We start from the raw sequence: 16,324 nt of genomic DNA, 5'->3' as shown, positions 1-16,324 counted from the left end.
TAGGGTATGTTGTGTGTGCCACAATTTAAAAATAAACGTTTTTTCTTTCTTTATTAGCTTCTAATTTCTTTATGGTTCTTAGCTAAAGACGAAGATCCGAAAAGATCCGAAAATATCGGCGTTTTCTTTTTTTGATGGCTCTAATTTCTGACAATAAAAGTCGTTAGTTTAGCAAAATTCATAAATTTATTTGTGATGAGCATGGGTGTTTTCCAGTGTCTGTGTGTATTTATACATTATATAAGTATAATATGTAGTATATAATTGTATATAAATATTATAATATCAACTATCTTAGCACCCATAACACAAGCTACTCTGTATGCTTACTTTGGGGCTAAATAGTGATGTGTATTGTTTAAGTATATTTATTTATTTATTATTTTATTTAACTTGTTATATTTTGCAGCGTTTACTGGGCAATGTCGCTGCAAGTTTGCGTCTGGGAAGTTGTCTACGTGCATGTACATCGGTCTCAAGCGAGCGATGCGCTTATATTGGTCGGTCAAGACGGAGTCCAGCGACCTCCCATACAGTTTCCAAAAGGTAGGTGAATATTAGTTGTAGTAGGAGCCATGATATCCCAGTGGATATGATCTCTGCCTTTCGATTCGGAGGGCGAGGGGAGGGCGGAGGGGTTCGAATCCGGTTCGGGCATGCACATCGAACTTTTCAGTTAGGTACCTATGTGCATTTTAAGGAATTAAATCGCATATATCAAGCGGTAAAAAAACATCGTGGGAAAACCTGCAAACCTGAAAACTTTCTTGATCTACGTGTGCGAAATCTGCCAATCCGCATTTGGTGGTGGTGGTGGTGGACTAAGCCCTAACCCCTCTCATTCTGAGAGGAGACTTGTTCTCAACAGTGAGCCGAATATGGGTTATTGATGATGATGATGAGGTTAATATTGATAAATATCACGAAAGTTATATATTATAATATTGGGCAAACCAGCATGCGAGTCACATAGCGTTTAGTGATTACCGTCGGCCATTCAATCAATCAATCAAATCATTTATTTGCTAGAATGTGGTACATGTTTTGATCTTAATATTATTGACTTACCTTAACCTATACATTTAACTAATTACAGTATGCAAAAGTTTTTGACAATTAAAATACATTAAATAACTCATTGGTTCAGTGGTTGGCTTATGTGGCCTTGAATCTCAAGGTCCTGGGTTTATATCGGTGTCCAAGAAGTTCTTAGCTAAAACCGGCCAGAATTAGGTACTGTTCTACCCCTGTGCCTTGGAGAGTAAGTTAGCACGTCGGTCCCGTGCTAACTTACTCTCCAAGGTCGGTCGTCATCATATCAATAAAATATGGCAGTGATCGTGACAAGAGTACACGATATCATTCTAAGCCCGTCAACTCAAATTGAAACAGCGTGGTGAGTCTAATTCTTTACTTTGACGGCTTCCGTGGCGCAGTGTATGCGCGGTGGATTCACAAAACGGATGTCCTGGGTTCGATCCCCGGCTGGACCAATTGAGATTTTCTTAATTGGTCCAGGTCTGGCTGGTGGGAGGCTTCGGCCGTGGCTAGCTACGACTCTACCAGCAAAGACGTACCGCCATGCGATTTAGCGTTCCGGTACGATGTCGTGTAGAAACCGAAAAGAATATGGATTTTCATCCTTCACCTAACAAGTTAGCCCGCTTCCAGGGTTCCAGGGTGGCTTGGGTCTGTTGACCGTAAAACCGCAGTTTACTATTTGGAGCCCTAAAAGGATTTATTTACTCGCTATATAAGCAACCAAACCCGACTAAAACATTTGTTTAAATAACATACTGGATTCTTTTTTATAAATCCTATACGTAATAACTTATTTTATTTTCAGGAGGACATTTACTTTCGTTTTTGAGCAATTTGGAAACCGGTTTGCTACCACATGGACAACTAGATCCTCCATTATGGTCACAAAGGGGAAGTGGAAAGGTGTGTTATTAAATGGCTTTTTGAATAATTATCTAATATGTTGTCCCGCCAGCTTAACTCTACCCTATAAGGAGGCCTAGTCTTTTAATAGGCCGTTAAAATAGGCTGATATTATGATAGGTGATCCCGCACTGAATCCCTCACTATGTAGACCCTGATAACATTCACTGAGTTACAGAAATGGATGGATGTGCATGGTGTTCTACGTCTACTTACTTGAAATAAATGAATTTAGATTTTTTTATTTTTTTATTTTTTGGTCATTGGCAGTAGCTTCTTACAAGAAACCTTTTTCCAGTAGTGGATGCCCTGTGGCTCATTATGCTGATGATGATGATAATGATGATATTGTGGTAACAAGATACCACAATGTACCAGATAATAAAGTTAATAAATAAATAAGTATAGCTGATACTTAAATTGTATAGCTCACATTACTAATTGATACTGTCCATCCAAACCAGTTTTTACAGCCGAAACCGAAACCGAATTTCAGCTTCAGTCTCAGTTTCGATTTCGGTTGTAGTTACAGCCAATTTTCGGCCGAAACCGATACTAAGCTGAAACCCGCTATTTCGCCGAACTTTGGCTGGAACTGAAACTGAAACCGTCAGTTTCGACGGTAAGTAAACGACACTATACTCGTATTGACAATCTCAATTCACGATACAGACGGACGTCGAAAGCAGGAGAGAAGGCAAGAAACGAGTATCTTTAGTTATTTTCTTTAAATTGAAGGTTTTGATGAATTCTTGCAGGTATTCGGTCGAGGCAAAACACGCAGGCGGCCGATGCCGAGCCTCTGTGAGAGCGGGCAGGCGGAGGAGCCGGAGGACGTCGCTGGAGATTACGTGTTTCGCATTGTCAATAATGCTATTGCTGATAGGGAAGGTGGGTTTTTGAAAGTAATATGGGTAATTTGATCAAATCTTCATGATTATCAGCCGATGGACGACCACTGCTGGACATAGGCCTCTTGTATGGACTTTCAAACACGATGGTCTCGAGCCACTAGCATTCAGCGGCTCCCGGCAACCAATGTCCTCGGTCCACTTAGTGGGGGATCAACCAAGACTGTGTTTTTCGGTGCGGGGTCGCCATTCCAGCACCTTGAGACCCCAACGTCTATCGGCTCTTCGAACTATGTGGCCTGCCCATTGCCACTTCAGCTTCGCGACTCGCTGAGCTATGTCAGCAGCTTTGGTTCGTCTGCGGATCGCATCATTTCTGATCGATCTCACAGAGAAACTCAAATGAAAAAACCATTATTTAACTTCAACTAACTTTAGTCAACCTTGGTTGTAGGCTTGTACATCAAATAACGAATGCAATGGGAATTCGCAATGCAGAAGAACACGAATTCCTGCGATGCGATTTCGTGCAGCAAAGCGTCTCCCTTCCACGGATTGGGTGATCTTTCCTTCGCGCGATGCGAATCTTTTCGGAAGTTCTTGCGATGCGTCTTGGGACTCCTAGATTTTTACGATTGGACATCGCATCGCAGTTTTATTCACAAGCTCTTACCAGCCCTTAACAGAGTAAACCCTTACTCTACTCTAAGCGGTATACCTTAAAGAGTCGTGATAGCCCAGTAGATGGATGAAATGGATGACATCTGCCTTCGTTGCGGAGGGCGTAGACTCGAATCAAGTCTGGGCATACCTACAACTTTACAATTAAATGCATTTTATGAAATTAAATATCGCGGCGAAGGAAAAACATCGTGAGGAAACCTGCAAACCTGAGAATTTCCTTAATTCTCTACGTTAAGTCTGCCAATCCACGTGGGCTAGCGTGGTGGATTAGTAGCCTAATTCCTCTCATTCTGAGAGGAGATTCATGCTCAGTGAGCCGAATATGGGTTGGTTATGATGACCTTAAAAATGGCTCTCCACGTGGTAATCAATTGCTTCAATATTTTTAGCGATGCGGCATTCGCTTCTAGAACGCGTAGTGCACTCTCCTCCACGGACGCCACGACGTCCATTGGCGTCCACGTCCACAACGTCTTCAGATTCATCCACCATGTCTGTGGACTGTCCTACGTCTGCTGGACTGAATGGACCACCTCCTGTTGCATTGCCGGCATCAAACCCCATTGTTGAAGAGGTAACGGTCGTTGTAATAGTCTATACCATAGGTTCTCAAAGAGGGCGATTACACCCCCTTGTGAGAGTTTTAGAGTTTCAGTTTGACAGAGTACCCAGAGAAGTAAAGAAGCATTGAGATGTTTTTAATCCTCATTAGAGCGTAGTGGGTCTAAGTTTTATATCCTCATATTAGTAGTAATAATGATGATGATATTAGGCATATTAAAATAGTACAGTACAGTATCAGATTGAAATAATGAGACACACGAAATAATTTTATTACGTGTGTGAAAATCACATAATTTGGATGCCAATCAAAGTGAAAGAATTTACATTAAATTGGTTTGCATGAAAAGCTTTTTTAAAAGCGTATGATACTAAGCGGTTCTTGTGAAGAAAATTTTCAAAGAGCGCGGTGGGCAAGGTACTTGTAAGATTTAGAACCTATGGTCTTTATTAATGTTGTTCCTCAAATATTTGCATCCTATAGAGATAGTGTGTGTGTGTGTAATATTGTTTTTACTTTCCAGACCGCATCCATTGAACTGGTATGCAGTACGATGCGACGTCAAATAATCTCGAGGGCATTCTACGGCTGGCTTGCATACTGCCGGCATCTGTCTACAGTGCGAACTCATCTTAGTGGTCTAGTGCATCCTAACATTGTACCGAGAGGTAAGACCAATCTGTACAACATCAACTATTTGAATGACTCAATAGGCTAGTTGACACTTTTTTAAAATTCGATGGATTTTTAAACTAGCTCGCTAGTCCCTGTCCACTTAAGAGGAGCGGAGATTTTGTGCAATCCTATTGGTTAATATGTCTCCGTTTCTCGGCTCCGCTGCCTCGCTCCGACTTTGACATTCTAACTTTGACATCCTAAGGCCAGTCAGCAGTCTTAGGATGTCAAAGTCATTTATTTCAACTGGGCTTAGTTTACAAGCATTTTTGAATCTTTAGGTTGTGTTATGAGATAATGGTGAATTGGTGATAACTTATGATTTAAGTTACGAGTTAAAGTAAAGATGTGTTACAGTTTAAATTATGGTTACATCTCCACAATAAGTGATGTGAATGTAAACGTAATATCTATCTATTACCACTTAGTATTAAAAATAAATAAAATAAGTTCATTTAATTTAACTTTGTATTAGATGACACCGAGGATGGTTTAACAGAAGAGTTATGGCGGTCAATGATGGATAACAGAGGCGTAGTGAGCGATAAGGATGAAGTGTATCGAATAGTTTACTACAGTGGAGTACAACACGATATTAGGAGAGAAGTCTGGCCTTTCCTACTTGGATATTACGAGTACGTACTTTTGTTAAATTGTTAAGTAGGTATTTACAGTGACGTAATTATACCATTTAAGGCTATTTTATTCGATGGATCATGGCTCTACAAGATACAAGCCGTGGAATTGTGGCATTTTTCCAGTTTGCCGCTGGGTAAAATAAAAACTAATTTTAATAACACATTATACAGACAGACAGACAGACAGACATTATAAAGACAAGACAGACACAGAACTTTGCATTATATTAAATTATAAACCGAGTATGAGTCGAATATTTTAGTAATCCGGGTTCGCGTCCATTTCGTGGCAGAGAGAAAATCTCCGAACGGAGTCCTGGACTTGTAATCAATGGATGTAGGGTTAAGGAATTGCTTGATAATAATCGATTAACACTCCCTTTCTCCACTCTTGTTTTTCTCCCTGCCTAGCCAAATTTGGTAAGATCCGTAATTACGAGTTCTGAGGATGAATCTCTTCGTACTGGGTACCCATGGAAAACCCACCCGAAGCCTTGCGGTGGTGAACCTAATATCATATTAATATACATATCTTATTACAGATTTGGATCAACGGCAGAAGAAAGAAGTGATCAAGATGTCACATATCGGCGACAATATGAAACTACTATGTCTGAATGGCTATGCGTCGAAGCTATAGTGCGACAGCGAGACAGAGAAGCGACCGCTGCGTCTATCGCACGACTTACCGAGGCTTCAGGGAAACCACGGCCGGAGGGCATTGAACCTGCTGAGGTTAGGTCGAACTTGCTTAAAGAACTTGCTTAAAGAGAATAACACGAACGGTAAAAGTGAAATCTATTTAAAAGGCGCTCCTTAATTCTACACCTATAGTCAAAAGTACAGGACAGGAACCCGGCATCTGCATGGTGATTTTATGGAATGCTAAGATATATGTCTCACTCCTTTCCGTGAAAACCTGATTACTCTGTATCGTGATGCCTCTAAATCCCACAATATATCCTCAAGGGGCCTTTTATTATAATTATTTTTTGAAATCAAATAATATCGAGCCTAAAGCGACCATTGTGGATATTATTTTAGATCTGGATGGCATTGCCATACGAAATTTTCGCGAAAAATAGCAAAATTTTGTTATTGGTTGTAAGCTATTATGTTCCACAAAGTGACTATTACCATTCAATATTAAATACTGTCAAAAGTATAAAGTAAAATATTTTTTTGTTTCTTTTCATAAAGGTATTCGAAGATGACTGTAGCGTAATATCAGATAATCCACCGATCGTCTCACCAGAGCCTAGTGAGATTGAACAAAGGAAAGAATCTAAGCCTGTCCTCTCAAGGGCGCCGAGCATAGACGAAGTTGACAACATTGAAATGGATTCCGAAGAGAAAGTGACTGAAGATAACGATAATGTTAACGGGGAGACTGAAACGACTGACAGCAGAGAGCATATTGATCTTGACAGTCTTAACGATATAGATGATGATGACGATGATGAGGAAGTGTATATTAAAAGCGTAGTCGAAAATCCAGATATGAGAAGAGAAAGTATAGCTGAGATCAAGAGATTAGCGGAAGGGATAGTACAAAAAGGCGACGGTAGAGGGTTGTTGTGTAGTGTAGATAGTGCAAATGAAACCAAATTAAATGGCAATGATTATAGGTCATCTTTAGATGAAAATCAACCGAATGCACATCAGCAACATACGAGTGTAATTATTACTAACCCTTCAGTCGATATAGTGCCGTCTGGTTCTCCTGCATCTGGAGGTACTACAGGTAATAAAAATAACATACGTTTGATCATTCTAAATATCAAACTCAAAGTGTTGTTAATTTTGAACCGTCATAATACATTTGTTATTGATTTTTTACTTTAATCTAAACTAATCATCGATCTCTTAAAGGTCAATGATACTAAAGTTAAAGAGTTTGTTTGTTTGCTAATCTCAGGAACTACTGGTCCGATTTGAAAAATTCTTTCAGTGTTAGATAGCCCATTTATCGAGGAAGGCTATAGGCTATAAATGATCCCAGTATTCCTACGGGAGCGAGAACTACGCGGGTGTCGGCTAGTAGAAACATATGACCATAAAAAGTCGCAAACTTTTAAAGTTACGATTAACTTGTACCTAAATTTATTAAAAGTGCCTATGATATATAGATAATTTTCACTTTTAATCTATTCTACCAATAGATTAATGGTGAAATTTATTTCAAAATCATTTAATTCTTCTCTTCCAGCAAATGTTAGCCCAGCGCGGAGTCCATTGGGTGTTGTACGTGAGGAGTCGCATTCGGCTGGAGCTTCTTTTGATACATTGGAGCCTAGTGACGCACGACCAGACAACCGGTCTAACTGCGTCTCCCCTGCCAGCTCCAATGGAGGAGTTTATTCAGTAAGTACTCATCTTTCTTCTTCATCTTCTGAGTAAACTGCTAATTATTCATTTTATAACATAGGCTAAGACTTTACTGCAATCACTCGTGGTGGTATGATAAAAATGTAGGCCACGACAGAAAACTTTAAGCTTCTTCTAGAAGCTCTTGAATATACTGGCATTGCAGAAAGGGATAGGAAAATTGCGGTTGTACTCGTATAATAAAACGGTAAAAGGGGAACTATATCAAAAAGTAAATAACAGGTTAAGTATTGAAAAGGATTAAAGTTAACAATTAACAACTATCACGTTTTCTTTTATTTCAGAACGAATTGGTGGAGAGCTTCGCACTCAATCTACATCGAATTGAGAAGGACGTGCAACGATGCGATAGAAATTATCCTTTCTTTACCGATGAGAATTTGGATAAACTGCGAAATATAATGTGCACGTAAGTTACAAGCTGGGGTTGGGGCCCCAAGGTGCTTGAATGGTGACCTCGAAAAGGCGTTATTTGATTGAAGTTTGAAGCTTTATTTGACTGGCTTTAGTTGATTTAGTACTTTTATTTGTTTCGAAACTGTACTGCATTTTGCTATACTGTACTGCAAATAGACTGTTGATGATTTTTTTAATTAATTTTAATTAAAATAATATTATTTATCTTCTGTCAACAGATATGTCTGGGAACATCTAGAAATGGGCTACATGCAAGGGATGTGTGACCTTGCAGCCCCTCTACTGGTTGTAATGAAAGAAGAGGCCGTGGCTCACGCGCTGTTCTCCCGCCTCATGTCACGAGCCCGAGACAACTTCCCGTCTGGTCAGGCAATGGACGCACACTTCGCTGATATGAGGTTAGATGATCGTATTTTATACTATAGCTATTACTATAAATAATAATATTAATAACTGCATTTATTCAGTTAGATTAAGTAAACCAAAAACATCATTTTAACTTTTTTATTATAAAAACACATTCGTAACTTGTTTATTTTCTCGTTGTTAATCGGCAAATGCTTCCTCGAGTTTTTTGCCATCAATCATCATCACTACCGCTTCTCTAATATTGTTGTTTCTGCTGTAGACTGTCACTTTTCCTTTTACCTTCTCTAGGAACTAGTTGAAGACTAGATACTACACCGGTATAATTCTTTCACAGGTCATTAATCCAGATATTAGACTGTGAGCTGTACGAGTTGATGCATGCTCACGGGGACTATACCCACTTCTACTTCTGCTACCGCTGGTTTCTACTCGACTTCAAGCGAGAACTACTCTACCAAGATGTAAGTACAATTACCTAATTTTTTTTGCAATATGTATTGGTTTTTGGTGATCCTTGTATCGTTTTAGCTAGTTAAGATTGCCTACATTAATATTGTGCGTGAACACTTATAATTTGACGACCACCCTGGCTCAATTTGTTATGCTGTAGTTTTCTGATGAGGGTCATTGTAGCACGAGTGGTTTTTGTGCTAATAACGTGGCGTGGCATACAATACCATTTGACATGATGAGGCATTCAAATGTGCAGTTCTCTGTGAACATAATTATATGTTCCAAATGTTTAGTACTTTTATTTGATTAAAAATTGTACTGTATTTTGCGGTACTGAACTGCAAATTAATGTTCATGATTTTTTTTTACTTTTATTAATAACGGACGCCCGCGACTTCGTCCGCGCGGAATTCAGTTTTTCACAAATCTCGCGGGAACCATGGATTTTTCTGGGATAAAAAGTATATGTGTTTGAAAAGTATATGTGATTTTTCTGGGCTAAAAAGTAAAAATGTGTATGCCTATGCGTTAATCCAGAGTAATAGTAGATTGTTATACAAGGGGCTAAAAAGACCCATTATATACGAGGTATTTTTAGGGCCTGAGACGTAAGTCGAGGGCCGCCTAAATAGAAACCGAGTATATAATGGGTTTAGCCCCACGTGTTACACTCTGCTTTTCACTACGATTGCGAGAAAATAAAATAGTTTAGTTCAATATTCAATGATTTATTTAATTGAAAATTAAATGTACAAAGTCTACAATTTTGGATATTATGGGAGATGCTTTTACCCGGTAACATAATTTCCGACTACTGTGAAGATGAATAACGAGTATATGAGGTAAACGTGGGAGATAATAGTTTTTAAAAACTCCTTTCGTAAGTGAATCCATTTGTTGTTGTTTTCTTCACTTATTAAATTTTTCGTAGGTAAGTATTTAAGTAAATGCGTCTGGACTTTGATGGTAACAGATTGAAAATTTCATCCATCTCCAAATTAGGATCACCATTCTCAGTAGATGAAGACACCAATAACAATTAATGTTGAAATATATGAAAGTTACGGTCACAAATTTACAATTATTTTCTGAAATAAATCAAGTATGTATTATTTGTTTTTTGAATTCTCGCTTTTTAATTTTATTTTTTTCACATGAGAAAAAGGCAAAGGTATTATTATTAAGGTATTACACCGTAAAGGATGTCCCATGTCTTCAATACAAATGAAATAAAAAAATGAACGCATTCCACAGACAAGAACGCTGGATTTTTTTTCCAATTTCAAGTTTTTTATTTATTTTTCAAAACAATCAGAGCCTTACCTATAATGATTCAATTTTCGAATAAAACCTCCTCCGTTTTATAGTAGGCTAGTACTCGTAACAGACAAGAATTAAAAAAACAAAATTACTTTAGCCCCTAGAGGCTAATATGCTTGTTTAGCCCCGCTGTGGAGTGGTAATATGACAGTGTTTTTGAGCAAGAGTAGTGAAAAATCTATTTCCATTCCAAATTTCAGCCAAATCGCTTCAGTAGCCGCAGCGTAAAAGAGGAACAAACATACTTACACACTTACACACAAACTTTTGCTTTTATAATATTAGTGTGAAGTGTGATAATATTAGTTATCTTCTGTCAATAGATATGTTTGGGAACATCTAGAAATTGGCTTTATGCAATGCAAGGATTAATGGCCTTGAAAATTCTAGGTTTTCGCGGCATGGGAGATGATCTGGGTAGCTCGCTACGTCGCCTCCGAGCACATGGTGTTGTTCATAGCGCTCGCCCTGCTCGAGACGTACCGCGACGTGATCCTCGCCAACTCCATGGACTTCACGGACATCATCAAGTTCTTCAACGGTGATTACTCTTATGTTTACATAGTGGCGTGGGTTTTCGCCATGCCATCAAGTTAGTCTATCATCATCATCATCATTAACAACCCATTTACGGCTCACTGTTGAGCACGAGTCAGAATGCTAACCTCCCCCCCCCCCCCCCATTTCCCCATTGGCCAAATGCGGATCGGCATACTTCACACACATAGAAAATTCTTAGGTATGTAGGTTTCCTGACAATGTTTTTGCTTCAGCGATTGAGGCACGTGATATTTAATTTCTTAAAATGCACATAACTGAAAAGTTGGAGTTGCACGTCCCCGGACTGGATTCGAACCTACGCCCTCTGAATCGAACACAGCTTGGCAAGTTCGTTGATGAAACTCCCATGATATGCGGGCGACGGGGGGAAATTCTGCGCGGGTGTGTAATCGTGCGTGCGGGAAAGTTAGGTGCATCAGTCGTGAGGTTTTATGTCTGTAAACGTTTGTCAGTACCTTAAATATTAAAAATTAAGGTAACAAACATTTTTCTTACTAAGCTTAGCTAGGCAAGTTTCTTCAAAATCGGTGCAGTATTTTTTTTAATTATGTTTGAAGTCGGTTTAATTCATTTTAAATTAATCTCGTAAGTATGTAGATGTGTAAAAATTATATAAGATGTGGGTAGTAGGTAGGTTAAAATAGTAATTTACCCATAATGACATGTTACGAGTATAAATATATAATTAGTTCATGTTTTCTTTCCAGAAATGGCTGAACGTCACGACGCTTCCGCCGTGTTATCTCTGGCTAGAGATCTTGTTCTGCAAGTTCAAACTTTAATAGAAAACAAATAGGGTTCAAAATACAACAACGCACAGCTCTCCTAGAGACGATGGTCAATGTTATGCATCATAGAACAATTAACTTTAAAATATAGTTGTTAGAAATTAGATGAAACTTATATAACAATTTTATCATGTTATTAGACAAATGTTATATAACTGTATGTATCGAATAATCGGAGTGGTAATATTATTCAAAATGTCGATTATTTGTCACTTCATGATAAATTAAAATATAAAAACTATAAAATTTATTGCTAAAATAAAAAATAGGTATGTGGTATATATTACTTACTACAGTATTTTACATTTTTAAGGAAGGTGACGTAAGAAGATAGAGTAAGATCGGTTTTAGTTAAAACAAAAAACGGACACCTTTTGGTTTGGCGTGTTTATTATGTTTACTAAATCTATGACGTCACGGAAATCACGAAAAATAAATAAATTACGCAATTTTTTAACTTGAGTTTCTAAAGTAATCTTTTAGTTTTTAGTAGGTAGATGTCGTGTAGAAACCAAAATGGGTGTAGATTTTCATCCTTCTCCTAACAAGTTCCATCTTAGATTGCATCATCACTTACCATCAGGTGAGATTGTATTCAAGAGCTAACTTGTAAAGAATAAAAACAGGTAAGTACTATACGAAATGAATATTATTTATATTAAAATTTATACAAGTCAACTATAAGTCTATTATGTAAGAACTTACTCTAATACGAAAATTAAAAATTAAAAAAAATTAAAATTATCATTCTTTGATTGTAATTATATACGAGTAATGAGTAAATTATATAATTTACCATTATATTTTATCTACACTTATATTATATAAATTACAGAAAAATATTGCTATGAAATACAAAATTTTTATATATTACTACTATATATAACTGATTATATGTATATCAATATTGGTTCATTTAGTTTGTATCCATGACCAATAGCTGACATAAATGTCAGAAACGAATTTCAGCAAACAGAATTTTTTTCAGCAGAATTTTCATAAAATATCTTTTATACCTATTAACATGTAAATGTATAATATTGACATAGACTCGTACATCAATATTTAGGGCATAGTGTACATTGACTTTTTTTTTATTCTGCGCTAGAGAGGGTTTATACTTATTGGATTAAATACTTAAAAAACATTTAGTTTGTTCAGTTAAAAATATATTTTTAATGATGAATAAATATATATTTACACAAATATAGAGGCATATATAATAAGTCGATAATTCATCAAGGTGACAATTATTTGAATTTATATTACAATATATCATTACAATTATATATTTGTGTAGTTTGCCAAAAAATGTTACCATTAAAGATAAAGTTTATTATTAAAAGTAACAATGTGCACTAAGCCTGGCTTTTAAGCACACTGACATGAAATTCTATAAATAAATAAATAAAAATACCTCTATTTTGATACTTATCATCGTCGTTTTAGATAATATTTATACTCATAATAAAAATTCAATGTGTCTAGAATAATATAATCAAAGAAAATATTGTAAGGGGTCGTTATTGTAGTAATTTCGATTCCATGTAATATATGATATAAGTACATATTATATTATGGTAGTAGTTATAGCTTGGCAAGTTTGTTATTGACATTGAAATGCGGGCGACGGGAGGGGAAGTAATACACGCGGGGCAGAGAGAAGGTACTGTGCGGGTATGAAGTCGTGCGCGCGGGGCATCGCTACCGCCTCCCCCTCCCGCCCCCCGCGGACCATTGGGAGTTTTACGAATTAATTTACCAAGCTATAGTTTATTTAATAATAATAATACAAATAATGTTTCATAATTTTACTTGTCAGTGTCACCTCCTGTTTCCAATTAAGATATATTGTCAGTATGTCTGACGAAATAACACTCGTCATTATATGTTATGTTATAATTTTATGAATGTTTCTAACGCTTAAAAAACGCTTAAGCAAAATCGAACAATATCAGTTTTATATATATATTTTTTTACTTCTCTTGCTCATCATTGCAGCTTACCAAGCGAGGAAAAAATAGAATATTATCTCTAGGTAAACAAGTATCTTTATTTCTGTGACTGGCCGCATCTCTTGATAATTATAATAGGTTCATATTATATCAATGGCCGCTACCATAGACAACTACGAGACTACGAGAAACAAGTCCCGTAGACGAGGCGCTAATATCATAATGGCGGTCTTATTGTCATTTGCGTAAAGGCGTTGTCAATCTTAGTTCAGGTTTTAGCCACGGGACTTCTTTCGTGGCGCGGAGTATAAACACTAATGTTTTCGTTAGAATGCGAGTGAGTGTAATCGTTGGTTCTAGTTCCATTTTAATAACTTAACACTTAATTCTTCTTTATTTAAATGCAGCTACAAGTACCACACAACAAAAACTCATTACACTAGGTAAAATTCGAGGAAAAATATATATTTTTCCTGGAATTACAATACCGAAAAATATTTTTTTATTAAATATTAAATATTTTTTTACAGAAATGTAGTAGCAAATAATATACCCACATTCTATTAAATAATTTGAACTATGTAATTTCCAAGTTTATAAGCTAAGTTTCTTATATTAAAGTTTTATTAGAATGACAGCTGTTATCTACAAAATAAAGGAGTGATTTTATTTTAATGTTATGCTGTAAATATAACTTGTTTTAGTTTCATGGCATCAGCCAGAAATTTTATTATTCGTATAAAAAAATTATATTTTAAAACAAAATCTATTTAGCTACTGTGATCATAGATCTGATTTTTAACGCGTTAGCCATACTTAAGTTTCGCTTAGTTTTGGACGTAAAAAATAGATAATAAAAGAAATATAGTTATGAACTTTAAATGACATATTTGCTGAGAAATTTCCAAGTATATTTTATATTTAATTATACATATTATTTTAAATATATCACAGAATAACATATAAAAACAAATATCTCCTTGACATCCGCGTGTACAAACTTTTTCAAAATTTAAAACTAACAACAATTACGTAAATTAATATAATAATAATAATAATAATAATAAAGCTTTATTGAATTCCATATAAATCTTAGAAACTAACACACAATCTTAAATAACATATCTAAAATAAATTTGATTTTTTTTTTTTTTTGTTTATATTTACACGTTTTTTATTTATTTATTTTTATATGGACCCCCTAAGGGTAAAAGCCTCCTCCAATGTTTTCCACCTTTCCCTATCTTTATCTCTTGCCATTTCACTCCCGCTGTCGCCTCTATTTCGTCTACCCATCTAGCAGCTGGGCGGCCTCTCGATCTTGTGCCTATTGGACCTGCCCATTTCATCACTCTTTCGGTCCATCTTCTGTCGGTACATCTGGGCAAGTGACCAGCCCATTGCCATTTCCTTTTTAGGCAGTAAGTTAAGGCGTCGGTTACTTTTGTTTTATTACGGACCTATTCGTTTCTCACCCGGTCTCTCAACTTTATGCCTAAACAACTTCTTTCCATTTTTCTCTGCGTAGTCTGGATTTTCCTTTTTGTTTTAGCATCAAACGTCCAGGTTTGGCATCCGTAAGTGAGACAAGGTAGTATTTCCGAATCCATAACTATCTTTTTAGATGTGAGCGGGAGCTGCGATTTAAAGATCTCTTTACGAGCCCAGTACTTATTCCAACTCATCGCCACCCTTCGATCTACTTCTGCCATATTTCTCTCTTTGTTAAAAGAAATCTGTTTGCCTAGGTAGACGTACTTCTCTACATATTCGAGGGGGATGTTATTTACCATGATAGGTGCCGTGTTGTGATTAGTCATTACTTTCGTCTTGTCCAGGTTCATCTCCAGTCCAACTTTTATGCTAGCCTGATTTAGGTCCTTTATCATTTATCATCATGATGATGATAAATTAATATAATAATCAATAATTACCAATAATAAAATACTCCATCTTATTTCTTTAGTTTTTGTAAACAGTTTTTAAAATATTTAAAAATATAAGACGCCCTTTTTCTTGAATAATATTGAAAGTTACTGATGCGTAACTTACTTACTTACTTTACTCACTAACTTCTGGTTTGTATATGTATACCAATTCGAAATACTTATTTACAATGAATATATACAAATTTATCTTGAGGTGTGCACTAAATTCCTTTATTAATTAATAATTAAATATTTGTACTAAAATATAAAAAAATCTGTTTTAAATAAACTAAAACACAAATACGTACCTGCCCTATGCAGTTACCGAGTACTCAAGTAGGTACGAACTGTGTACACTGTATAAAAAATATAATCAAATTAAAATATCTCTCATATCATCTTGTTCCTCCGTGCCTTGAAAATTCAACATACGAGTACTTAATTTTAACCCTAAAATTGATATTCGATTGTAATGTTTTATTACAAAATTAATAACATATTATCATCAATATTATATATACATAAATTAATTGCTCATATGCGGTTACTATTAAAGTTATAGATACTTTATGCTTTTTAATAAAGCAAATGCTAAAATTATTAATTAATATAAAGTCTTACCCTAAAATATAAATTATTTTCTAAATCTGTAGTAGAATTTAGGTACCTACATAAATTGTCATATAAGGAAAATAATTGTAATAATTATATATTGCATTAATACAGATACTTAGTACCTATTAGTCATTAATTATTTGGCTTCACAGTATACCGAATGTTATGGAAGGGCT

The 16,324-nt window shown here is 36.0% G+C and overlaps 2 protein-coding genes across 2 annotated transcripts in view; both read left to right on the top strand.

Annotated features, from left to right (window-relative positions):
- Positions 1–4,530, top strand: part of LOC112056966 (small G protein signaling modulator 1-like) — a 49,300-nt gene extending 44,770 nt beyond the window's left edge. Inside the window, exons 11-15 of the mRNA XM_052882872.1 lie at positions 410–546; positions 1,847–1,944; positions 2,703–2,835; positions 3,869–4,053; positions 4,525–4,530. Coding sequence (XP_052738832.1) covers positions 410–546; positions 1,847–1,944; positions 2,703–2,835; positions 3,869–4,053; positions 4,525–4,530 — 559 coding nt within the window. The remainder of the gene's footprint in view (positions 1–409; positions 547–1,846; positions 1,945–2,702; positions 2,836–3,868; positions 4,054–4,524) is intronic.
- Positions 4,531–4,569: 39 nt separating this feature from the next.
- Positions 4,570–11,882, top strand: LOC112056616 (small G protein signaling modulator 1-like). Its single transcript, XM_052882782.1, has 10 exons — positions 4,570–4,709; positions 5,192–5,351; positions 5,897–6,089; positions 6,555–7,098; positions 7,564–7,718; positions 8,027–8,151; positions 8,378–8,557; positions 8,863–8,989; positions 10,692–10,842; positions 11,570–11,882. The coding sequence occupies exons 1-10, from the start codon at positions 4,595–4,597 to the stop codon at positions 11,656–11,658; spliced, it is 1,839 nt and encodes a 612-aa protein (XP_052738742.1). The 5' UTR covers positions 4,570–4,594; the 3' UTR covers positions 11,659–11,882.
- The last annotated feature ends 4,442 nt before the right edge of the window (positions 11,883–16,324 follow it).

This window comes from Bicyclus anynana, chromosome 8 (assembly GCF_947172395.1).
Source record: "Bicyclus anynana chromosome 8, ilBicAnyn1.1, whole genome shotgun sequence".
Taxonomy (NCBI): Eukaryota; Metazoa; Arthropoda; class Insecta; order Lepidoptera; family Nymphalidae; genus Bicyclus; species Bicyclus anynana.
Note: the sequence above shows the minus strand (reverse complement) of the source record. Positions and strands in the feature narration are given on the sequence as shown.

Excerpts from the sequence above, each read along its gene's own strand:
- LOC112056616 (XM_052882782.1), top strand. The coding sequence starts at position 4,595 with ATGCGACGTCAAATAATCTCGAGGGCATTCTACGGCTGGCTTGCATAC. Across the intron at positions 4,710-5,191 it reads TCCTAACATTGTACCGAGAG|ATGACACCGAGGATGGTTTA; the intron begins GTAAGACCAATC and ends ACTTTGTATTAG. Across the intron at positions 8,990-10,691 it reads GAGAACTACTCTACCAAGAT|GTTTTCGCGGCATGGGAGAT; the intron begins GTAAGTACAATT and ends TGAAAATTCTAG.